The sequence below is a fragment of the Melampsora larici-populina genome (genome assembly GCF_000204055.1).
Source record: "Melampsora larici-populina 98AG31 unplaced genomic scaffold MELLAscaffold_1, whole genome shotgun sequence".
Lineage (NCBI taxonomy): Eukaryota > Fungi > Basidiomycota > Pucciniomycetes > Pucciniales > Melampsoraceae > Melampsora > Melampsora laricis-populina.
In genome coordinates, this window is record NW_006768765.1 from 1,760,350 (window position 1) to 1,783,253 (window position 22,904).

Genomic DNA, 22,904 nt, shown 5'->3' on the forward strand with positions numbered 1-22,904 from the left:
ACGCTGCCCGTTGCTGTTGAGGGGCGTTGCGCTGCGGTTTTTACATCCAGCAGCGCAGCAATCGTTGCGGTAACTTGTTGCTCCCGGGTCCGTAACGCAGCAGAGCCCCGGGAGAACCATGTTTTAATGTACCGCAACGTAACAGCTGAATTAGGCCCCAGGACCGCAACAGTTGCGGTTGTTGCGGTACCAAATTTCCCGATCCAGCCGGAATTAGGCAAGGATGCCCAAAGCAGCAAGAAATTCCTGCATCTACCACCCAATCCACCCCTTGCTACACGACCTAGCTTTGATGTGGACAGCATACCTCCCAATTTGGACTCGGGCGAGGCGAGATTTCCGCCAAAAACGATCAATTGAGGCAGGCAAGGGGGTCAAGGCCACAAAAAAAGAGGATCCATACTCCAACTTGAGTCGTTGTAAGTCCCTCTGCCCACCGATTCACAACTTTCATTTATTATCTTATCCTTATCTTCTGTCATCTCAACATACTGAAATAAATCATGTCTACCCCCGGAGGTTCTAAACGTTCTCGCACGCAAACCAGCAATCCAGGGATGGTGAGACCGTCACCCGATTCCCGACGACGTGTCTCGATAGACAGCAATCATTCCGTACAAATCTCCTCTAAAAGCAAGAATCCTCACCATTTGATCGATGACTCCGACAACGAGTCTGTGATTGAACTTGTGACCAAGAAAAGAAAGCGTCAAGAAGAGGAACTCGATGAAGACGCAACTGAAGAATCCGCTGAAGTAGTCAAGAAGAAAGGTAAGGAGCCCGCGAGGAAAGTAAGGAAACAAACGGCAGGCCCCTCAAAGGCTGATAAGGTCAGCCTTTTTTCATCCTTTGATTTCCCTGCAAGCTGAACACTGACACGTTTCCAATATTCTAGAATCTTTCAACTTATGTCACCAAAAAAACTCTGCGAGCCAATTCCGACGCCGAAGATGCTGTAATTCAAGCTAAGAAGAAACCCAAGAATAAGGCAACCGATCTGGGCAAGCTTCGGGATTACTATGGTCCACCTTTCCGTGATCCTGGTGATGTAAGTGTTATTTTTTAATTATTGTAATCAAAATGAATATTAAAGTCTTATCATTCGGTTCCTATCTTCTTCCACTTCCTTCTCTTCATTCACATTTATCGTTAAAATGATTCCATCTTCTCTTCCAACCCTCTTTTGCAAACAGGACATAAACAAGCCCCCCTTAAGTTATCCCTGTCAATTCTGTCACCGAGATGAGGATAACCCAGTCAGAGTTAGTTACACCAACATGACCGGCAACCTGAAAGTTCATAGAGACGGATCAACTGCAGATGGCCGGTCAGATGTTGGGTGCACTGGACGACTTCGAGCCAAAGAAGAAGAACCCGATCTCGAAATTCCTCTATCAGTAGCAGAAAATCGACAAGCAGAAAAAAAATCTGGACCTCTTGATTCTTTCGTTGTCGCCACAAAGAAAGTACAGTTCTCAAACACAATTCTCAATCAAATGGCCTGCATGTGGCTCATTCGCCACGCTCAGCCTTGGAGCCGGGTAGAAGATCCGATCCTTCGTGGTATGGTGTGCTACCTTCGAAAGGAAGCACATCTAAATGGTCGTAGGTGGGCGGCTGACGAGGCCAAGAATATCAATGTTTCTCTCAAAGAATCGGTTTTCTCTGAGCTGAAGGTGAGGTTTCTTTAACTAACTCAGTCATTTAATCCACATTATACATCACTAATTGTAATTTCACTCATTAATAGGCGCTGAAATCGAAGATAAATTTGGTTCATGATGGTTGGACAACCAAAGGTAACCGCCATGCGTTCATTGGCGCGTCGGTCACCTTTGTCGACGACGATTGGAACTACCGGGTTCGTCACCTCACCATGAAGGTTGTTGAATGGCATCACCACGGACCGTGGCTGGCAGAACCAATCGCCAACCTCCTGATCAAACGTGGCCTTTACCAAAAGATAAGCGTTTCTTTTCCTTCTTACTCATCTTTATATCTTATCATCATCACCATATGCTGACACTTTGTTTTATGTGTCTTACTTGCTCTGCCAGACTACAGATTCGGGGTCTAACAATAAGACCATGGCTAAAGAAATGCACCGACAATTTCTTGAAGAAGATAACCCTTGGTACCAGTGGAATCCGCAATCAATGCACATATTTTGCTTCTGCCACAAGTTGGCATTGATTGTCAACGCGGGTTTGGAGGCGCTGGGAGTGAAAGCACCTCCTCCTATCAAGGTGAAGCAAAAAGACCGTGGAGTCTTCCCATCGATTGGCACAATTTCCGAGGAGGATGAGGAAGAAGAACCAATTAGGTAAGCTTTGAAATTGATTTTGTATTGATTGGGATTATGACTGACTAACTTCCTTTATAACCTCTCAATATCAAACCATCAAATTCTACTGACGCTGAAACTGATGGTCCTGAGCACGATCCTCAAGAGCTCGACGATCCACCGGCTGCTGCTGAGATAGTTGCAGAACTGGACGACGAGGGTGAATGGAATTCTGCAGATGCAGAAGAAGAAGATAATTATCCTGAGCTCACAACGGTCAGTAAAGAAGTTTTACCAACACACCGTCGAGAAGCAAATAATGTTGACTACATATTGCGAAAGGTGTGTATTTCTTTTTCTTCCTACTCTTCTTCCTCATTTTCTTTTTGTCTTGTTCTCAAGATCTGATTATTTTAAACAGGTCGACTTCATCACCAGGCGAATTACTTGTTCTGCAGCCTGGCGAAATGAGTTTAAGCGCGTGGCCGAGCAGAAAGGTTTCAAAGGTTCGTTGATTGCGGGGTATGGGATACGTTGGAATATAAAGTATCAAAGTCGGCATAAAGCTTGGTTGGCCAGAGCGGTAAGCACCTTTGTTCTTCTTACTCTCTTGATTTGTGCCCAAGTTGACATTTCGTTTTCATCTGCAGGTAATTGATGAACTCTGTCGAAACGATTTGAATTTGGTACACTCCAAAAATCGACCTGCACGAAAAAATAAAAAACCTCACGGATATTTCCATGAACTCGAGATGACCACATCTGAGTGGGCTCAAGTACGCAAAATCAACAACGAGCTTGAGGTAATTTTTCTTCTATGAATTTCTTCTTTCTTTGTTAACATTAATGATGCTGTGCTATTGCTGACGTTTGATTAATTGTCGATCAACTGGTCAGCCATTCCTCAAGACAACTTTGCTTATGGAAGGGGACGGACCGACAGGATGCATGGTGATTCCACAATACGTGGAACTTCGTGACTCTCTCGACAAGAAGATTGAGCCTTTAAGCACCACCGATGCCATTTACCCGATGCTTGCAAAAATGAAGGAGAAGACTGTTGAGTATTTGAACGAGGCCCTTCAATGCGAAACCCTCATTCTCGCGACGTTGCTCCATCCCTTCTTCCGACTGTGGTTCTTCTCCAAGTGGTTTGGAGATACATCTGCAGTAACGATGAATGCTGAAGCCATTCTACGACGTGTTCATCGGAAGTACGAACTCGATCATCCTGCAAACGACAAATCCAACCCCATCCCTCGTACCGAGGGCAGTCAAACTCCTGCAACATCTTCACCGAGGCCACTCATCTTTTGCGAAGACTCTGATAATGAAGCTGACATTGAGGAACCCGAAGATATCCAAATCAAGAACTATTTAAACCGACTGGATAAGATGAGAGCTGACATGTATGATATTCAAGATCCAGCCGCAAGTCTCAAATGGTGGAACGTGAGCTCAATTGCATTGTTTTTGTAATATCCTTGTTGTAGATACATACTGACTTTCATTGCATCCCAACCGATACTTAGAAGCATGCAAAAAGTTATCGCATCCTAGCCCTTATGGCCAAAGACTATCTGGCCTCAACAGGGTCCTCGTGCGCTCCTGAGCGCATCTTTTCCTGCGCGTCAGATGTCTGTTCAAGTAGCCGAGGTGCTCTAATTGCTCGGACAATCGAACGGCTGGTGTCCAGCAGGTTATGGTTGAGGGAAGGTGTTCTTTTGGGGGAGGATTATGAGGAGCTCACCCAGATTCTGAAGGACTTGGGAATAGTATTATAACAAATTGTTTTTTATTTTCCTTCCAATTAATTTGATTTCTCTCGAGTTACTTTTCTTATATTAAAAAATACTTTCCTCACTTTTCAAACAACTATGCTACAAATCTATCTATCTTATGCCTTATTTTCCTTTACTTATGCTATGCTGTTCCTCTATCACACATTCCAATTGTTTATATTTTGTTTATTTTGTCAATAATTCAATTCTACGCTTGGGTTGCGGATCAGCGTTGCTGTTACGCTTGCGTTGCGTTCCGAGCCGATGTTGCTCCGGAGCGTTGCTGATTTCACATGTTGCGTTGCTGGTCGGTGCAACGCTTCAACATGGCGGGTTTTGGTCGTTTTTGCAACCGCAACGCTGCCAAGAGCACCACCGCAACATATGTACTTTCGGATGCAACGCAACGCAAAAGACGGATGCAGCGCGTTGGTGCGTTGCTTACCCGGTGTTGATTGAAGCCTTGACTTTGCTTTCTTGACAGTTTTTGACTTCTTTCTCTTTGTTCCCTTCCTTATGGAAAGCTCAAACATACAAAGATATTTAAGCTTAATGCTGTGGTATAAATAACTCAACTTGGATGATGTGGCACCAATCCTAAAAGCAATAGCAGAAATTTTTATTGGAAAGTTTTTGGAAAGAATCATTGAACATGAGTAACTGATACTATCAACTTAGTTAGATTCTGGTAATGTTTTGCCTCCAGATTCAGAGGGAAAGCAACATTCAACAGATGAGCAAGGAACCATATGCATGCATATCAAAACCAGACCTATAGCTTTTCAGATACTGCAAGTAGGATGACCACAAGTGGCCGTGAGTGAAATAGGTGAAGATAGTTAAGAGTACTGTTTTCCAGATCATAATTGTATTGGAAATTGGTTTAAATTGATATAATTTATCAATGAAGGGCCTATTTCCATTATGTCTCTTGAGTTGCAATGTGGCAGGAAGTGTTTCTTCAGCGGGCCCACCTATTCCCTAGTAGTCTTAAAGTTGTTGAGACAGTTGCATCTTAGCTGGATTTGAAAGGGGAATCTCCAAGATTGAATAGATTGATGATCATGGTCGTAATGAATAATTACTACAAATCATAAGTAAATAATAGAAACACATAATGAAAATTGGACCCCAATACACATACATGGTTGTTAGGAAAATGTGGTTTTGAAATTTTTGAAAGTCAATGGCTTTGCAAATGAAATAACTTGACATTGATTTTTTGACAAAGTGATGTAACTGTGCGCATTGACAAAGTGGAAAAAGTGTTGTGGTAGATCAACTAGTACATATGCAGGCTAGATGGGAAGTGGCACAAGGATGGAGTAAATATGATTTCAATAGAAAAAGACAACTGATATTGATGATAGAGTCCAAGAGTTCAAGAGAGGAAAGCCTTTGACAGAGATAAAACTAACAATGATTGTACATTTGTGGAGCTATGATCAACTCAACAGTCAGCAAATGAGCAGGCAAGATTGAAGAGGTGTTTTGGTCTTCTTTTGCAGAAACAGGCAACGTGTCGTGACTTGAAGCCGCATGAAAAATCTAGCCCTAACCCTAATGGATTGAATTCATACAGCTGAAAGTCAAAACCACCATCGTCTTTCAGATTTTATCAATTTCATTCACCACAACATCAAATTGGAACTGAACCGACTTCATCAAAAATTCAATCAACTAAACTTTGTTCAACTTTTGAAAATAATCATCTCAAGATGGCAACTGAACCTTCATACGATCTAACACTAGTTTGTTCTCATTCCAAAAAACCCGATCTCAAAGAACCGAAAAGCTTTTTTTAAGAAAAATATCTAATCGATTTTCATTTTATAACAGCGTTTGATTCCTCAACTCGATCGACACTTGGTCTTACCTTTACTCGAATTGTCAGTTCTGCTCTTCCAATCAACATACTAGAATCGATTTTTTGGGTTGGCTTGATTTGATTCTTTATTTTTTCACAATTTTGATGCAGTTTGGATTCAAATGAAATTTATCCACATGATCAAGTTTTAAAAGCAAAATATGATGCTTTAAAAGAAACAAATATGATTACTTATCTTAGTGGACTTCATAGAGAAATCAATGGATTAGATGAAGATGCACCTGTACCAAAAGGTAAACCAAATTCCTGTTTCTTTTCTAGGTGAATTGTGGCTTTTTTTTTAAAACTGATCCAATGATTTTTTTTCTTGATTAGAATTTATTCAAAAGGAAGATGAAGTGATGCTTAAATTAGATGAACTGAAAGCTTCTGTTGAAAAGGTCATACTCATTTCAGATTAAACTGATCTTCGATGTATCTTCAAGCTGATCGTTCTTTTCACTGAACATATGATTCTGATCCGCATTTTTTTCGATCAATTTAGGTCATGGATGTCATCTCAGCTCCAGATGTTGTAGCAGCACTCAGACAAGATAAAGCCCAGAACTTATCATACCTAGAAAAGGAGCACAATGTGAGTCTCGAATCAAACCTAATCCCCTACTTCCCACCTAATCTTTACGCGATTTGATTGGTTTCTTTAGGTCACTCTTTCACAAATCGCTGTATTATATCAATATGGACAATATCAATATACGATTGGAAATTATGCAGGAGCATCTGATTATCTATACCATTTCCGAGTTTTATCAACAGATAATGATTTAGTTTTATCATCCTTATGGGGTAAATTAGCATCTGATATTTTAGAAGGAGCCTTTGAAGCAGCTCTAGAAGAATTAAATCGATTGAAAGAACAATTAGATCAAAGAACCGGTTATGGGAATCCACTTCAATCTTTACAACAACGTACTTGGTGGTTACATTGGAGTTTGTTTGTTTATTTCAATTTAGAAAAAGGTAGAGATGCATTAGTAGATACTTGGTTAGGTCAAGGTTATCTGAATACCATTCAAACTAGTTGTCCTTATTTACTTAGGTATCTAGTAGTAGCTTTAATCGTTTCAGGTAGAGCTGGTGCAGGAGCACTCAAAGGTCCTACTTCATCTCGTGGTTCACGTGAAACTGTTAAAGAAGTTATCAGAGCAGTTACTCAAGAACAGTATCAATATTCAGATCCGATCACCGAATTTATTAGATTACTTTATTCTGAAGTGGATTTTGAAGGTGCAAGATCTGCATTGAAATTGAGTGAAAAGGTTTTTAGTGATGATTTCTTTCTTTCAGAAGAATTGATCCCATGGCGAGAAAATTGTCGTACGATGATTTCTGAAGCTTATTGTAGAATACATCATAGAATCGATATTAGTGATTTGGTTTATAGATTAGGTATGGATGCTGAAGAAGGTGAGAAATGGATTGTACGATTAGTTAGAGATGCTAGGTTGGATGCTAAGATTGATTTCAAAGAGGTATGTTTTTGAAAGATGAATCGGGAATATAAGTAGATTCTCATTAACATTGACTTGATTTCTTTAGAACACCGTCCAGATGAATCATCCCAAGTCATCAGTTCACCAAACAGTCATTGAGCGGTACGTGTTTTGATCACTTCCATGAAAACGTTTGAAGCTCAACTAATATTTTTATACGACCTACAGCACAAAACGGCTCACGGCTATGTCTCACGAGCAAGCTTACAAATTACACGCCATCACATTAGCACAACAAGGAACTGAAGGAGGAGAGAATGGCGGAGAAGGAGGACAAGGAAGAGGAGGAGGTGGTGGTAGAGGTAGGGGAAGAGGTCGAGGTAGAGCAACGATTGCTGAAATGGATGATTAAGTAATACTATGTTTGTATAGATTTTTATATACATTAGAATGAGGAAAAAAATTAGAAAAAAAAAAGAAAGTCTTGACTTTCACATTTCACTCTTAACTTGATCAAGGAGAATGTTATTGTTATGTTTTGTTTTGCAGAAAAGATATGGATGGTTTGGTTACGAGATTTGTTACTAGAAATGATTCATGAGGTTGTCCAGGATGGAAGCCAATGTCACAAGACCAAAAGCAACAGCGATATAGGTGCGATTGAAAAAAAAACATTTTGACAGTGTAACGAGCTTTAAAGATATATAGGTGATTGAAGGATGTGGATCTGGGGAGCGTAACAGTATCAGTCTTTTTCTGAGACTCTGTCGCTCTGAGACTCTTCTGAGACTCTCTCTGAGCTACAAAAAATAGTGGCTGTCTGTATACAGTGTGGTCACAAAAGGTGGCACTCCATAGTTCAATTGCACAGTGTACCATACCAAGGGAACCAAGATGGTCCGAGCTATTGGAATTCATCAACATAACATCAAAAGAAGTCGTCAACGCATCAAGGCATCAAAACACAAACACTTATCTCGACTTGAGGCTTTTCTTGGAACAAAATCAATCAATGAATCACAGAACTGAAAAACAAGAATTCAAAGAATGATCAAATTAAATCCATCAATGATTCATTTTACATGGGGGGCTAATGGTTCTACATTTGAAACTAGTTTTGTTCAAATCAAATTTGATATCCTACTTGTTTACATTTAACTTGCACAAACTTTTCAATCGATTTATGAAACCATTTCCAAGCTCGACCAAAGCTCGTAAGCTCATCTATTGGTAAGTCTGGACTGAGCTTTGTCACTTCTTACTCATCCAACATATGTTATATCTTTGAATCCTCTGATCACATTAACGGCTTCTTATAAAGCTGAAACGTTGTAAGTATTTTCTATTAGGGTGTCCTTTTCATTACAATTGGCTCGTTTGGAGCGATTAATTTTTTAATCATCTGTTTATTGTTTCTCTTACTTCATTCAATTCGTATCTTTGTAGCTCTAGTTTTCACAGAGCTTATATGTGACTGTGTGATTCTGACTCTTGCTGACCCAACCTCTTGATTTGACGTTTTGATCAAATTAACGTAAGCTACATATTTGTCTTCTATTTCCCAACTTTCCTTCAAATCGTTTTGATTGAATACCTGTGTACAGGCCTAGAAGTTCAGCGAATCAAAACAAAACACACCTCTCGAAAACAGGCGCCACTCGAGAAGAAATTATACTATGCCTGTATGTCCCAGGGCTCGTCTCAGCGCAGTCTCAGAAAAAGACTGATACTGCATCTCTCCTGGGATCTGATACAGTGCTCAAGATCCCTTGTAAGCTTGAGGGTGATTAAATAGCCCACCATAGCTTAAAAAAGCTCTCAATGATATGCTGAGAGAGATATTGGTGTACTAACAATACACATTTGAATTTCTTTTCAAATAATCTGAACCGGTAAGATTATTTTGAGATTACCGTCACAGCACTGCTGAGGAAATCCTAGCAAGAAATAAGTTTTCCTCATAAATCCGGGAGAAAACACGGTATATGATAAAAAAACTTTGATACCTCTGGAGCTCTACAGATAAGCTACCAATTCAACCTGAATCAAATAATCTTCCAACCCACTTTGAAATCAAGTTCTGTGATGGAATTTAGAAATTGATAATGTTTATCTTCTGTTATTGTGGATTTCCCTTAAGGGGGGATTTTGGCATGAAAGATGATGAAAAAATTGAAACAAAACAATAGGAACGAGTTGGTAAGGTAGAATATAGTAAGAGACAGTCAAACAATTTGGTAAACAAAATCAAAAACCAAGAGAAGAGAAGATGGATTTTGATCAAATCCACCAACAAATAGCTAGTCATCATTCATCATATTCATCGTTGAACAAGACGACCATCCTATGTAGCATGATGACTAATTGTGATTACATAACAGTTTGAGCTCTAAGTGCAAAGTCTTTTGTGTGGGCATTCTTTGCAAATGAAAAGTTTGTACCAGACTGACAAGTTTCATGTATTGTGGTGAATTGCTTGAGAACATGGAAGCTAACAATTCAAGGATTACTTATTGGGCTTTGTGATGGTGATGGCACTAGGGACTCAAGGACTCCACATAAGAGGCTATCAAGAGGCAGGACAAGAGATGTAAGACCTTGAAAAGGCTTCCATTGGTGGCGATAGGAAGAATCACTAAATTATAATTTTGGAATTACAAATTCACACACAACAAAGAGATAATACAAGAATGAAACCGTAAAAGTAGAAAGATGAGTGTTCTATCATGATCGTTCACCACGAAGTCTTCTAGCAAGTTGAATATCTTTAGGTTGGATTGTTACTCGTTTAGCATGAATGGCAGCAAGATTGGTATCTTCAAAAAGACTATAAAGATCAAAATATTCAATGTGTAAGTGATTTGATAGGAATAAAAGAAAGATCGGTTTAAGATGTTTAGACTTACCCAACTAAATAAGCTTCAGCTGATTCTTGAAGTGCCATGACAGCAGAAGATTGAAATCGAAGATCGGTTTTGAAATCTTGAGCAATTTCTCGAACTAATCGTTGGAAACTGTTAAGGTGTAAAGAAGGTCAGAGTGAGTCACTTGTTGTATCTACTCAGTAAGCTCGAGGTGGTCACTTACGGAAGTTTCCTGATCAAAAGTTCGGTCGATTTTTGGTATCGTCTAATTTCTCTCAAAGCAACGGTACCAGGACTGATCGAGAAAAAAAACCATGCAAGAGTGAGCTCATGTGAAAAATGATCGAAACCTCCAAGGGAAAACTTACCGGTATCGGTGAGGTTTCTTAACACCACCGGTAGCTGGTGCTGATTTACGAGCAGCTTTGGCGGCAAGTTGTTTACGAGGGGCTTTACCACCAGTGCTTTTGCGGGCAGTTTGTTTAGTTCGAGCCATTGTTGATAAAGATGAAGTTATTGATTGAAGAAGGTTTAGGTTTGAAGGTGAGATTGAATAAGAGTTGTAAGATTGGGTAATGATTTGGTAAGTTGAGATGATGGAGGAAAGAAGCTGAAGGAGGTCACTTGTTTTATACCTTTTTGCTTCGCTTGCGTAGACTTGTGCTGAGGTTGATGAGCAGTCAATCGAAATTCCTCAAGACAGCTCAAGACGCGTCAAATTTGACGCGTTCTGGACGACGCGCACGGTTGAATACAGGCTTAGGTCAATCTTTTCACTAAATTTCTCAAGTCGCCTCGCTCGACCAATCAGACGCGCGCATTCGTTTCCCCGTGTGCAATCCTTCGCGACTTGCGGCGGGCTTGCTTAGCAACCGAGGATCAATTGTGGACAATTCTCACCAAGTCCTTTTCACAGCTTTTCACTATATAAAGCCCCTTCCCTTCAGGGTCCAAAGCTATCCCTCATCACACAATCAATCATCACACTCTCAAACAATTACTTGCCCCCCTACAATCTCATTCATCTTCAAGTTTCTAAACTTTAAACCCAAACCCAATTTCTAAATAAACATGTCTGGACGAGGAAAAAGCGGTGGTAAAGGTCTCGGCAAGGGTGGTGCTAAACGTATGTGCTCGTCCTCTGATCAGATCTCGTTTCCTACTGTTATTCTGATTTCTTTTCTCTTTCTCATTGATCAGGTCACCGAAAAATCTTGCGAGACAACATCCAAGGTATCACCAAGCCTGCAATTCGAAGACTGGCACGAAGAGGTGGTGTGAAACGTATCTCTGGTCTTATCTATGAAGAAACAAGAGGTGTTCTCAAAGTAAGTTTGACTTCATCGTTCTTCCCCTCCGCTTTCTCACACTGACTTACTCTGTTATTATCAGATTTTCCTCGAAAATGTTATCCGGGACTCAGTAACATACACTGAGTAAGTCTTTAATCCTTTTCCTTCTTTGATCATACCCGTCGCTCATCTCTTGTCTTTCTTCATCTTCAGGCATGCCAAACGAAAAACTGTTACATCTCTTGATGTTGTTTACGCCCTCAAACGACAGGGTCGAACACTTTACGGTTTCGGTGCATGATCGTTACTCTTCTTTTCAATATCATCTCAATTCTTCATAACTTGTTTTATTTTCTTACATTTTTTGCTACAATGTATTCTTGTAATCTCATTATTAAATGATCAAACTTTTTGGGGACGTTGAAGGACCAATCTTCAGTACAATCAAATACTTTTTTTGTTGTTGCCACCATTGTTATGTCATTCAAGCAAAATACAAGTTCACCTTGACGCAGACCAAATCAATTTTATGCTTGATCTTAAGTTGATGCATTGAGATTGAGCAGACAGTCTACCAATGGCATTGTTTGAGATTGAGATTTCATTCATCATATGCAAATTTAAGCTGTTCAGCAATGCCTCCTATTGACTCTCGTCCCATCAGTTCATATGACTCTGGCGTACCTGGCGTACTGCTCTGAGTTTGTACTGCTCTTTGGTCCTTTCTTCATCTCGTATTTTGTCACCTTCCAGAAGATGTCTGTTTGCAATCACTCATACGCGCTCACAGGCCTTTAGCACAAACCCCAGAGGATCTAACATATTGGCACAATCATCGAATTGGGTGAGAAAGTTCTTTGCCTTCAACCTATTGCACTTGAACATAAAATATGTCTCTGGAGGTATCCACACAAGGTATTAATCATCCAGACAAAAATTGTCCTGGCTCCATCTCCTTGTCACACATCCCAATTTAAGTGGGCAGATGGGAGAGAGTGTGAAGGTGGGGGGTGACTGAGTGCTCAGCTCAGGCGCTGACTTACAGCTAGTATTGTTGATTAACCCATTAGTATCCACACCTCCCCATAGCTTAACAAGGACTCCTCAAGTGGACGCTCGTGCTCAAGACCATGTGTATTTGTGTATGATTTGCTCCAAGGGATTAAATCGTTATTTTTTTCCTTTTCCTCGTATTCCAAAATCAAGGATCTCAAAACATACTTAACCATATCTACAACCGATTCCTAACTAGCTCTTTCCCTTTGGATGCAAGAAGAAGAAAAATGAATCACATATTCAATATGAACAAAAGAAAAACTACCTAAACCACTTCTTCCAACCAAAAGAAAAATTAAAAGCTAAGAATACGAATAAGAAATCCTAATAATCTTCCCAACCCACTTCTTTAATTTTTTCAACTTTTCCTAAAACTTCAGTTTCCATAGACTTCATATAAGTTTCCATTTGATCCAATAACCTAGGAATTCCAACCGAAAGGATTCTGATAGCTAAAAGAGCAGCATTAGTAGAATTACCAATAGCCACAGTTGCTACAGGAATCCCACGTGGCATTTGTACAATAGAATAAAGAGAATCAACTCCATCTAAAATTTTACCTTTAACTGGTACACCAATGACCGGTAAAGGTGTTAAAGCAGCTACCATACCTGGTAAATGAGCTGCACCTCCTGCTCCTGCTATGATGATTTTGATACCTCGATGTGATGCTGAGTTTGCAAATTCTACCATTCTTTGTGGGGTTCGATGTGCTGAGACTATGGTTAATTCATGAGGAATTGAAAAGATTGGATTTGATAAGATTCTAGAGGCTTCAATCATTGTAGGTAAATCTGAATCTGATCCCATAATGATGGATACTAATGGATTCGGATCTGAATGACCGACTAAAACTTTGTTGATTTCTTCTTTACGTTCTTCTGTTTGATTTGAAGGAAGTAAAGCTAAAATTCGATCAACTTTATTTTTAACTTCTGAATCAGATTCTCCAATGATATTGATATGTCCCATCTTACGTCCTTTTCTACACCCAAACTTTCCATATAATTCTATACTCACACCTGAAATTTCTTGAATCTTTTCAATCGAATCTTGGATTTCTTTTAAACCTAATTCTCCATCTGAATGACCTAAGATATTTACCATGGCTGTTGATGTCACTTTTAATTCAAATGATTTAGGATCTGGTAATGGTTTTGATGAAATTGCTAAGAGATGAGCTGTGAATTGATCGATAGTTGTTGAACTTAATGTATGATGATAAGAATTATGAGGTCTGGGTGCGATTTCGTTTACTAAGATTTCACCTGTTTAAACGAACGAAAAATATGGTCAATAAAACAAGACAAACCCAAGCCATTTGGAATTGAAATAGATACGTACCATTTGGCATTAAAAACATTTCTACTGCAAAGACACCTACTGCACCTGGTCCCAGTGAAGCAATAGCTTTTTCAGCCACTTCGATTGATTTCTTTGAACTTTCTTTGGTTCCTTTCCGAAGTGGACTATAGACCGTATGACAAATATTATCACGATGAACAGTTTGTACAGGAGGATAAGAACGAATTTGAGGAGAATCTTCTGAAGAAGTTGAAGGCGCTTTGATAACCATTACTGCAATTTCACATTCAAATGGAGCAAATCTTTCGGCATAAAGTTTGATGATCGGATTAGGATTTTCGTTTGTACTTGTAGGAGTAAGAGATTTGATTGCGATTGAAATTTCTTCAGGTGATTTTAATAAATAATTACCTCTACCATCATAAGCGAATAATCTACTTTTAAGCATCAATGGATATCCTAACTGTTTACCAACTTTTAAAACACTTTCTTTAACTTTTTCTATCGATTCACTTTCTTCTACCGATTCAAAATCTGAAACTGGGATTTGATTTTGATTTAAAAATTCTTTTTGTTTAAATTTATCTTGTATAATTTCAATGACTTCAGGTGAAGGATAAATTTTTAAACCATTTTTTGTTCTACCACCTTTGAGATCGTTTTGTAAAGTTTTCAAAATTTCAACATTGACGTGTTCGATTTCAATGGTTAAGATATCAACTGATTTACTAAATGTTGAAATATCATTTGGATTATTGAATGAACCGATTTGATGATCTAAGATTGGTTCCAGATTGGGATGTGATGCGGTTGGATTGATAACTTGTGATGCTGGTGAGTTTTTTGAATCTAATGTGATTAATGGGATTGATAGTTTTGATGCTGCTTGTGCCATCATTCTACCTAATTGACCTCCGCCTTTTTGGATTTTGGTTTGAGGTTTGAGATTCAAATTAGTATACTTCAAATTAAGAAATAGTAAGATATAGCTCACCAAGAACTCCGATTACTTTTTGTTCCATGATGCGTTGGTTTCTGGCTGTTGTGGTTTTGTGAAAATGTGTCGTTTGGTCAAAGTCTTGGTGAGCTGACTGTCAAGAAAAAATTTCGGAAATTACCTGAATGTATGCGCGGATGTGTGTTATGTTTGGGAGAGGCATGTGAAATGCCTGACTATGGCTCTACGTATATGGGTATACACAGGTTAAGAGCATGATATTTCGTGATCAGAGTCTCCAGATTGATCGACCATCCTTCTTGCATCCTCAGAACTTTCATCAGCTAAATCTCAACAAAACAATCAAACTCTCAAATTAATTCCAATGGGAGGATCAATTTCAAAATCAAGACCTTCAATCAAACCAATCTCAAGTAAACCCAACCCATCAACAAAAACACCTCGATCAACTCCAAGTTTCACAAAATCATCAGGTTAGATACTCAAACTTTCTCTTTCAGTCGAGTGATGTATAGCTTATGAATTAGTTTTTATTTTATAGAAATTCTTCAAGATGGAATCGATCCAAACCTGGATCAAATGTTAAGAAAATTAGGCCCAGTAGAAGTTCCAAAACTATTTACACATTTTCAAAAAGTTCAGTATCTAATTCAAAGAACCCGATCACGGACCCTAGTGAGATATTTATAGCTAATTTTGAATTTCTTTTTGTTTTCAGAATGATGAAATGTTGAAAATTCTAAAAAATAGAGAAGTTTCAAATACACTTTCAACAAACCCCGGACCAATCCCAAGTTCATCAACCACACCAAATCGAACTACACAAAACCATAACCAATTACCACCCAATAGATTAACGATTTCAACAATATGTGAATTACTAGACTTACGAAAATCAATGCCAATAAATTCTCCACTGTACGAGCAAAAATCTCAAGAAATTTTAAAAGGTAGTATGATTGAATTAAAAGAGTTAGAAAGTTTATTTAAATGTTTAAATACTTTTAGTGTACAATTAGTTAAGAATCCTGATCCTTTGAAACATGAACCTATGAAAGTTGTTAGTCCATTTTTTCTTCTTCTATTTATTTGATTGGTAATTGATTTGATCTTGTTGTTTGTTTTTTAGGTTGTTTGGGCTGATCCACCTACGTCTTAAGTTTGATCAACACATTTCAAAGTAAAGCAAGTTTTGCTGTAAAATCTGAAATCTGATTTTATTGAACCAACACAAGTTGAATATGCTATCTCATGGCATGATGGCAATTCATTTTCAGGTCTCTCAGGGTATATAATCTAAGTATATTTTATAACACAATTTAATTTGAAAATTCATCAAAGAAATGAATCAAAACATCAACTCTTCTAATCAAAGCTTCAAGATCTTTGTCTAGGTAGTGGTGAGTCTGATTGGTCTCATCATTACACATTGAAAGACAAAACTGTTGGATATTTGATATGTTCTGTCCTATAGTGCTTATTGCTGAAAATAAGAAAATGTAGAATAAGGTTGTGCCCCAAAGATTGAAATTTGAAAAGCAAGAAAAAACTATTGATCACTCCAAAAAGCTATAGACACAGAGTCCTCAATCTCACAATTCCAAAACCACTTTTGGAAGCCAAAAAAGGTGAGTTTTGGCAGAGGGGATAGGTTTTGGAGATCCGATTTGATTTCCTTGTTTTCAGGGGTAAGGACTATATCTGCACACTTGATATAGCTGAGGTTGTAAGTGCATATTTCATCCTGGGTTGTCCACTCAGTTAGTTCCCCTTCCCAATCACAATCTGCACTTAGCTCACACTACATGCAAGGTGGTGATGCCGCGGGTGCGGGGTCGCGCTGACCCCAGATTGACCCCCCCCCTTGGGTTTTGTGTGGTGTCACTGCGACCCCGCATCCGCGGGGTCAGCACTTTGCATGTAGTGTCAGTTGGTTGGAGACTGGAGTACTCTGCTTGACAAAGGGACAGGTTGTGGGTTCAAATCCTGGTGTGCATGGGGATGTTCATGGGATGGAAGTATCTGAACACACTTCTGGGTGCATGGGATGGATATCACCCAACTTTGTGGTTTTAGGTGCCTTTGAGATGATGAAACTGTAAAGTCGGGTGATAGCATCTCATGCACCCAGAAGTGTGTTCAGATGCCTCTGCCCTGTGTTTTGAAAGTATCAGTGTATTCTTTGATCAAGATTCCCAATGCACAATGATGATACCAATCCAACTCAGGGAAGACTCAACTCGTACTTGCTGTGTACAGGTTTTGACCCCATGGGGGAGTATGTAGTCATCCCAATGACAAATGAGTAGTACCAACGCTGCCACAAATACAATACTGGTATTGTATTGACAATACTCAGTAAAGTAACGGGTCTACAATACTCAGGAATCCAAGCCTCAGTAACGTACCTGTACCCACAATATGATACTCAGTAAAGTATTGCAATGGCAATACTGTGCCGCCCATTACCTAGTAGCGTATCTTGTCACAATACCAATCAGATACTGATACTGTATCGTAGTATCGCACTCCCAGACACAAAAACACTAGAGATTGTATACTCAATACTTCCCTGGGCCCATTGCGGTATTGTACTCGGGGTACAATACGATACTCAGTAAAGTAACACCATACATGATACTGCCAGGAGGATCGGGCAGTAACGTATTGTGGCATGGATACTGATACTGACAATACGATACTAAAAAAAAAACTACAATACCGTTACAATACCAATACTGGTAAAGTAATTGTGGCAGCGTTGGTAGTACTGCACTCCATATTGGGATACTCACTTGTCTATTTAAAATTATTACACAAGACTCATGTGTGGCACATCTCTGTGCCCCATACTTACTGTCCCATTTCAGCGCGTGCAGCGTTTGGATGGGTATACTCACCATACACTCATTCAAACTAGTGCTTCAAGTCAAGTATTTAAGATATCAATTAGTGTTCTAGGATATCATCTATCTTACAATATTTCAATCTTCAAGAGAATTCATTAAACCGTCAACCATCTTCAGCGCTGCCTTGTTCATTGTTTTGCTCCCAATCCTGTCCTCACCCTCAATCAAACTTTTGATTTCTAGACAGCCCTTGATCTAACAGTGGCTGTTAAAATATTTGTTCAATCACAATTCAACAAATGGTTCATGGCTCAGCAATCATCAAGTTGCCATATTGAGATATGGCTCCCAGTGCTGGCATGGTACAACTCCATCAGAGAACTGGAATGGGATTTTGACATTTTGTGAGACTCAACTTTTCTATATAATCTATGAGCTCCTCATTTTTGATCCCCCCTCAAGTCTTTCTGTCTACTGTTCTCTGAGTTCTTGAATTCTTTTGATTGCTTTATTTGTGAGCTTTCTAATCTTTTTCAGTCAAAACAAGTCCTACACAATATCTACAACACACCATGCCTGAAATCCCACCCCAACCCCCTCCCACAACACTATCCCTCTACGCCTGTTGGGGTACTCCAGTTGCTTCAACCCCTTGTGTTGCCTCAGCTTCTTGTGTTACCACTTTGTCTTGTTTTACCCCAACTTCTTGTGGAGTCTTGGTACCTTGTGGTTAATCCTCTTGACCTGGTGGTAGTGGATTTGCATGACCTCTGGTGTGAGCTTTGTGGAATCATCCACTGTGCAACCTGCCAAAGACCTGGACTAGGGTAAAGATTCCACCTTGAGTTCCAATAGACACCAATCAGTTGTCCACTTGCATTTTGATGTAAGTCACTGTGTCCTCTTGTGTTCTTATTGTTATTTCACTCTTGCTGATTATTAATTTTAAATTTCCATTTCTTGCACTCTTATAGTAACCACAGGCCTCTCCTGACGCATGCAAAGGGAATAATTCAAAATGCTACCCCTGTCTCAGATCTTGTAATAGACTGATCATTACCAATTCATCATTGATGCCTTTCATAGTGTGGCTCTTTTGATTGCTGTCTTTCCAAACTTGAACTCACACAATCACCACCACACATGCCCAGGTTTGTCACTTGCCTGAATTAATGCAAAGATTGGAAGCATTGCTCTAGACAAGGATCCTGTTGCCACTATCAAACACAGAAAGAGCTGAGTATGCTCTCAACCAGTTCTGTCATATTGAATTGGCCTGTTCAAATGACCATTGAGGCCAACACTGAGACACTTTTCTTTGACTTGGAGCATAATCTCATCAACAAAATCTCACAAGTTCCTGGATCAATTTTGAAAGCCACTAACTACTGGACCAGTGTCAATTTTTCTCACACTTACATGGCAATAAATGTGTTCTTTTTCAACTATGAGGGCCTTGTCCTCCATTGTCTAGTCACTTTCAAGGTCAGTAACTATTTATTATTTTGGATAGTTATCAATTGTTATCATTATTCCTTCTTCCTCTCTGGTTAATTCTATTTTCAATCTTTGATTCAATTTTTGTATCTTACTCTTTATTGTTTATTGAAATTACAGGTCAGTCTCAGTTTCTTTCACTTCTTCTATTATTCTTTTCATTGTTGATCCTCTTCTGTCTTGTTTTATATATTTTGTTTCCCTTAGAGCCTGGAAGGGAATTATATAGGTGAAACACTTGCAGAGGTCTATTGAAAGGCTCTCAATAATGTGGGAGCCATTATCAATCATTTCTCTGTCACTTGGGACAATATTTCACCCAACTGCACCATGATATTTCTTTTGAGCAATCCATACTCTTTGAATGGGATAAACTGGCCATTTAAGTTGAGATTTAATGTGTGAGGAGTCAGCAACTGTTGGGCTGACTGTTCACTAAGAAAGGTGAAGAGTAGACAAAGATGTAGTCTTCACTTGATACACCCAAGTGAAAACAACAGTTAGTCTTACTCTGAGCTTTGGTTGATCTTACAACTCACAAGCCTGCAGTACTTTAGACTCTGAGGATTCAAAGGTGCCATGGGGTACTTTAGACTCTCTAATGAGGTACCCTATGTAAATTCTAAGCTTGTTCTGTTAGCTATTAATTCCACAAGCTCAGAACACTACTTGAGGTTTTGCAGTAGCCTGAATACGATAGAACTATAATAATCAAGAAAACCAACAGAATCACTATACTCAATATTTTTAGTACATAATCAAGTAAAATGTGATGAAGAGTTGTGTAATGATGTGAAGTTCTTCCTTCTTCTATAGTGGGAAGAAGAGAAGTTTATATATTCCAGACCTAGGTGTCAACTTTTGGTTGACACTTAGGTTTGGGTCAGGTTTACTATCACTAGTTAACTCATAGTAAGTCTTTTTGCTTCAGTAACTCTTGATACTGAGCCATGAGGTGTAATTATTATGGTTTTGGACAAGTTTACTATATTTACATATGTGTTACATATATTTACATGTGTGATTGTTAGTCCATGGTCCTGTACACAGGGCCATGGCTGTACATGCCATGTAACTGACTCAGTTGCTAAGGAGTTCCTTGGAGGCTTGGGGAATTGACCAATACGGTCCACAGGATTGCTGCATACAAGGCCTCAGGAATGTCTGAATCCCAACCTTTATAAGGTCACTTCTACTAAAGTTGTGTAGATCAATATCTACAAGTATGAACAGGTATCACCATGTCTGTCCTCCATGAGCATGTCAACATGATCACACAGAAGATGTCTTCTAGAATGCTGATAGATCCTTCAAAGGTGTCTTTGAAAACATATACTGGCCTCCCTTTGACCAAGTGAGACATTTATCAGACATAGCCAGTCTGATCAAGTCAGTTGAACCATATTTCTGAAAACGGGTGGGCTAAACATACACACATCAAAACTATCCATGCTCCATCTCATTCAGCTCTTCCGCCAGCCTTGAGCAGCCGCTACCTATTCAATCCAACAAGACCCAGCTCATGTGGTTGTCTTGTCATCACTTCCTTATTTGTTACACATGTTTCAGTTGGATTGTACTCTCCCAAGGTTTGGGATGTATGAAGTAGAGACTTTCGATAGACCTTGCTTGAAGCTGCCTGCTGTCCCATCTGCTTAATCAAAAAGAGTGTCCTTATTACACATGTTCCAGTTGGATCATGCTCTTCCAAGCTTTGCAATGTATCAAATAGAGACATTTGATAGTTGTTGGTTGCAGCTGCCGGCTGTCCCATATGCTTATAAACTACAAAAAGAGTGACTCAGATCTAACCGAGATCTTGCAAAGGTTATAAAATCACCTCTCACTGGTTTCATAACTAACAAGCATACTTTTTGAGTCTTCATATCAGCCGCTGTGTGTCCTTGCTCTGGATAGGCCTTTGCCGACTGATTTTACACAATGAAAAACCTAGTGAAGGCAGCCAGTGAATGGCAAATCGCCTCGGTGGACTGTGGAAAAGGTGTTCAATGATTTCAAGGAATTTGGCACAGCTCCCTTTTTCCAGTGATGGGATTGGTGAGCTGCGTGGAGGATGAAAGTTTTCTCAACCTCAAATGCAAAGGGTTTGTGCAACACTATATAACAATACAGCACAATATTTAGCAGACACCTCATAGACTGATCTATAGTGTTATTGGCACCATTTTACTGCTCTTCATTCCTGAAAGCCTCAACAAAAATAAAATAGTGATGTTATATTAATTGGTTCATAGTGGTCACTCTTTTCCAATACGCATTACTAGGATGGTTGAATATATTCATATTGAATTGGATCAGTTCTGGTATTGGTTTAAGTTTGAGACCTGTTATTCTTCAAATTCTTGTTTTTTTATGTTTTAATAGGTTATTGTACCTAATCACTCAAGCTTCTTATTTTAAACTCATACATCCTTACCATTCTATCCATTCCTAATATCACTGTCAGGATTAAACACTTTCCCAATTGGTATAATGTGTCACTTTTTTTGGGATAATTAATTTTTGCCATATAAATGCTAAGGGCCCGTTCGGCTGATTTAGCCAAAAATTGTTACACAAAAACAAAATTTCTATCCGCCCCTGAAAAAGAGTTTTTCAGGGGCGGATAGAGAAACTCGTTTTTCGGCTTTTTTAGATTACCGAACAGTCGACCAAAAAGGTCAACAAAAGATCAAAATGATCATCGTTGACCATACCATTCAACTGTTTGGTCACAACCAAATTCATCAATCCTTTTCTTGACACTTCGCATCGCACGATTTAAAACGACATGGAGTGTCGTTCTTACCTTTCAAAAGTCATATCAGACATACAAAGAATATTATTCACAACAAATTGCTCAATGGTATCAATGGAAATCAAAGATATGATTCTCAACATCAGATAATAAAATCAACTTTTTGTATGCTTTCCTATCAGATTTTATTTACAGATGATTAGAATGAAATAAAATACATTTTGGTCTTCAAGGCATTGGTTGTTGAGATGAAGAGGAATGTTCTAGAGAAGAAGATTGAGAATTAGATCTAATCTTTGGTTTGTTTCGATTTGGATATGTAGTTAAACGTGATTTGATATTTGTCTTATTTTGCTACAAAATCGATTTCTTTAAATCAAGTTTATTCAATTCGATCTGATTCTTGATTGCATTGTTGTAGAGAGAAAGGAAAAATGGACAACTGGCGGAAAGAATGGTGCGTGAAGGGATTAAGAGAGTGGTGGTGTTGGTGGTGAGGTTGTAGATGGTGAGGTGGTGAATTCCTGGTGTCGATCGGTGGATTGAGGTGAAGGGCCAAAAAGTCTTTTTGGCTTGAAAAACAGCCTTGAGGCTGTTTTTCGATTTTGACTGTTTTTGATCAAATACTGTTTTTGTATTTGGGTCAATTGAAATTGCCGAACACCGGCGTTTTTGGAAAAACCCAAAAACAGTTTTGACCCAAAAACAGTTTTTGGCTTTGGTGGGGTTTTTGGCCAAAAACCGTTTTTGGGTCTCAGCCGAACGGGCCCTAAGCATTTATTGCAAAAGTGAACATTATTCCATCAGGGACAGTGTTTAATCCTGACAGTGTATGTTTGCTATCTTCACTTGCACTAAAAACCTGTTCAAGTTAATTAAAACCTAGACAAACTTCTAAAATTCTTTCTCTTCTTCAGTCTCTTCAAAAAACTTTTTAAA

General features: G+C 39.0%; 5 protein-coding genes across 5 annotated transcripts; 3 read left to right on the plus strand and 2 right to left on the minus strand.

Moving 5' to 3' along the window:
* Positions 1-5,904: 5,904 nt before the first annotated feature.
* MELLADRAFT_32535 (uncharacterized protein) lies at positions 5,905-7,561 on the plus strand (the record flags this gene model as incomplete). Its single annotated transcript, XM_007403570.1, has 6 exons — positions 5,905-5,954; positions 6,044-6,186; positions 6,269-6,333; positions 6,438-6,527; positions 6,598-7,425; positions 7,493-7,561. Coding segments are annotated over 6 exons (1,245 nt in total), but the record flags the coding sequence as incomplete, so codon positions are not given.
* A 2,549-nt stretch (positions 7,562-10,110) lies between these two features.
* Positions 10,111-10,746, minus strand: MELLADRAFT_32353 (uncharacterized protein; the record flags this gene model as incomplete). Its single annotated transcript, XM_007403964.1, has 4 exons — positions 10,111-10,213; positions 10,293-10,400; positions 10,474-10,545; positions 10,619-10,746. The coding sequence occupies 4 exons, from the start codon at positions 10,744-10,746 to the stop codon at positions 10,111-10,113; spliced, it is 411 nt and encodes a 136-aa protein (XP_007404026.1).
* Positions 10,747-11,321: 575 nt separating this feature from the next.
* MELLADRAFT_86934 (uncharacterized protein) lies at positions 11,322-11,843 on the plus strand (the record flags this gene model as incomplete). Its single annotated transcript, XM_007403571.1, has 4 exons — positions 11,322-11,376; positions 11,451-11,578; positions 11,643-11,686; positions 11,756-11,843. The coding sequence occupies 4 exons, from the start codon at positions 11,322-11,324 to the stop codon at positions 11,841-11,843; spliced, it is 315 nt and encodes a 104-aa protein (XP_007403633.1).
* An 864-nt stretch (positions 11,844-12,707) lies between these two features.
* Positions 12,708-14,925, minus strand: MELLADRAFT_114877 (uncharacterized protein; the record flags this gene model as incomplete). Its single annotated transcript, XM_007403963.1, has 3 exons — positions 12,708-13,866; positions 13,943-14,821; positions 14,898-14,925. The coding sequence occupies 3 exons, from the start codon at positions 14,923-14,925 to the stop codon at positions 12,923-12,925; spliced, it is 1,851 nt and encodes a 616-aa protein (XP_007404025.1).
* Positions 14,926-15,588: 663 nt separating this feature from the next.
* Positions 15,589-16,020, plus strand: MELLADRAFT_101192 (uncharacterized protein; the record flags this gene model as incomplete). The annotated part of the gene is made up of 2 exons (XM_007403572.1): positions 15,589-15,921; positions 15,991-16,020. 2 exons carry the CDS (start codon positions 15,589-15,591, stop codon positions 16,018-16,020), a joined length of 363 nt encoding a protein of 120 aa, XP_007403634.1.
* Between the last annotated feature and the right edge of the window lie 6,884 nt (positions 16,021-22,904).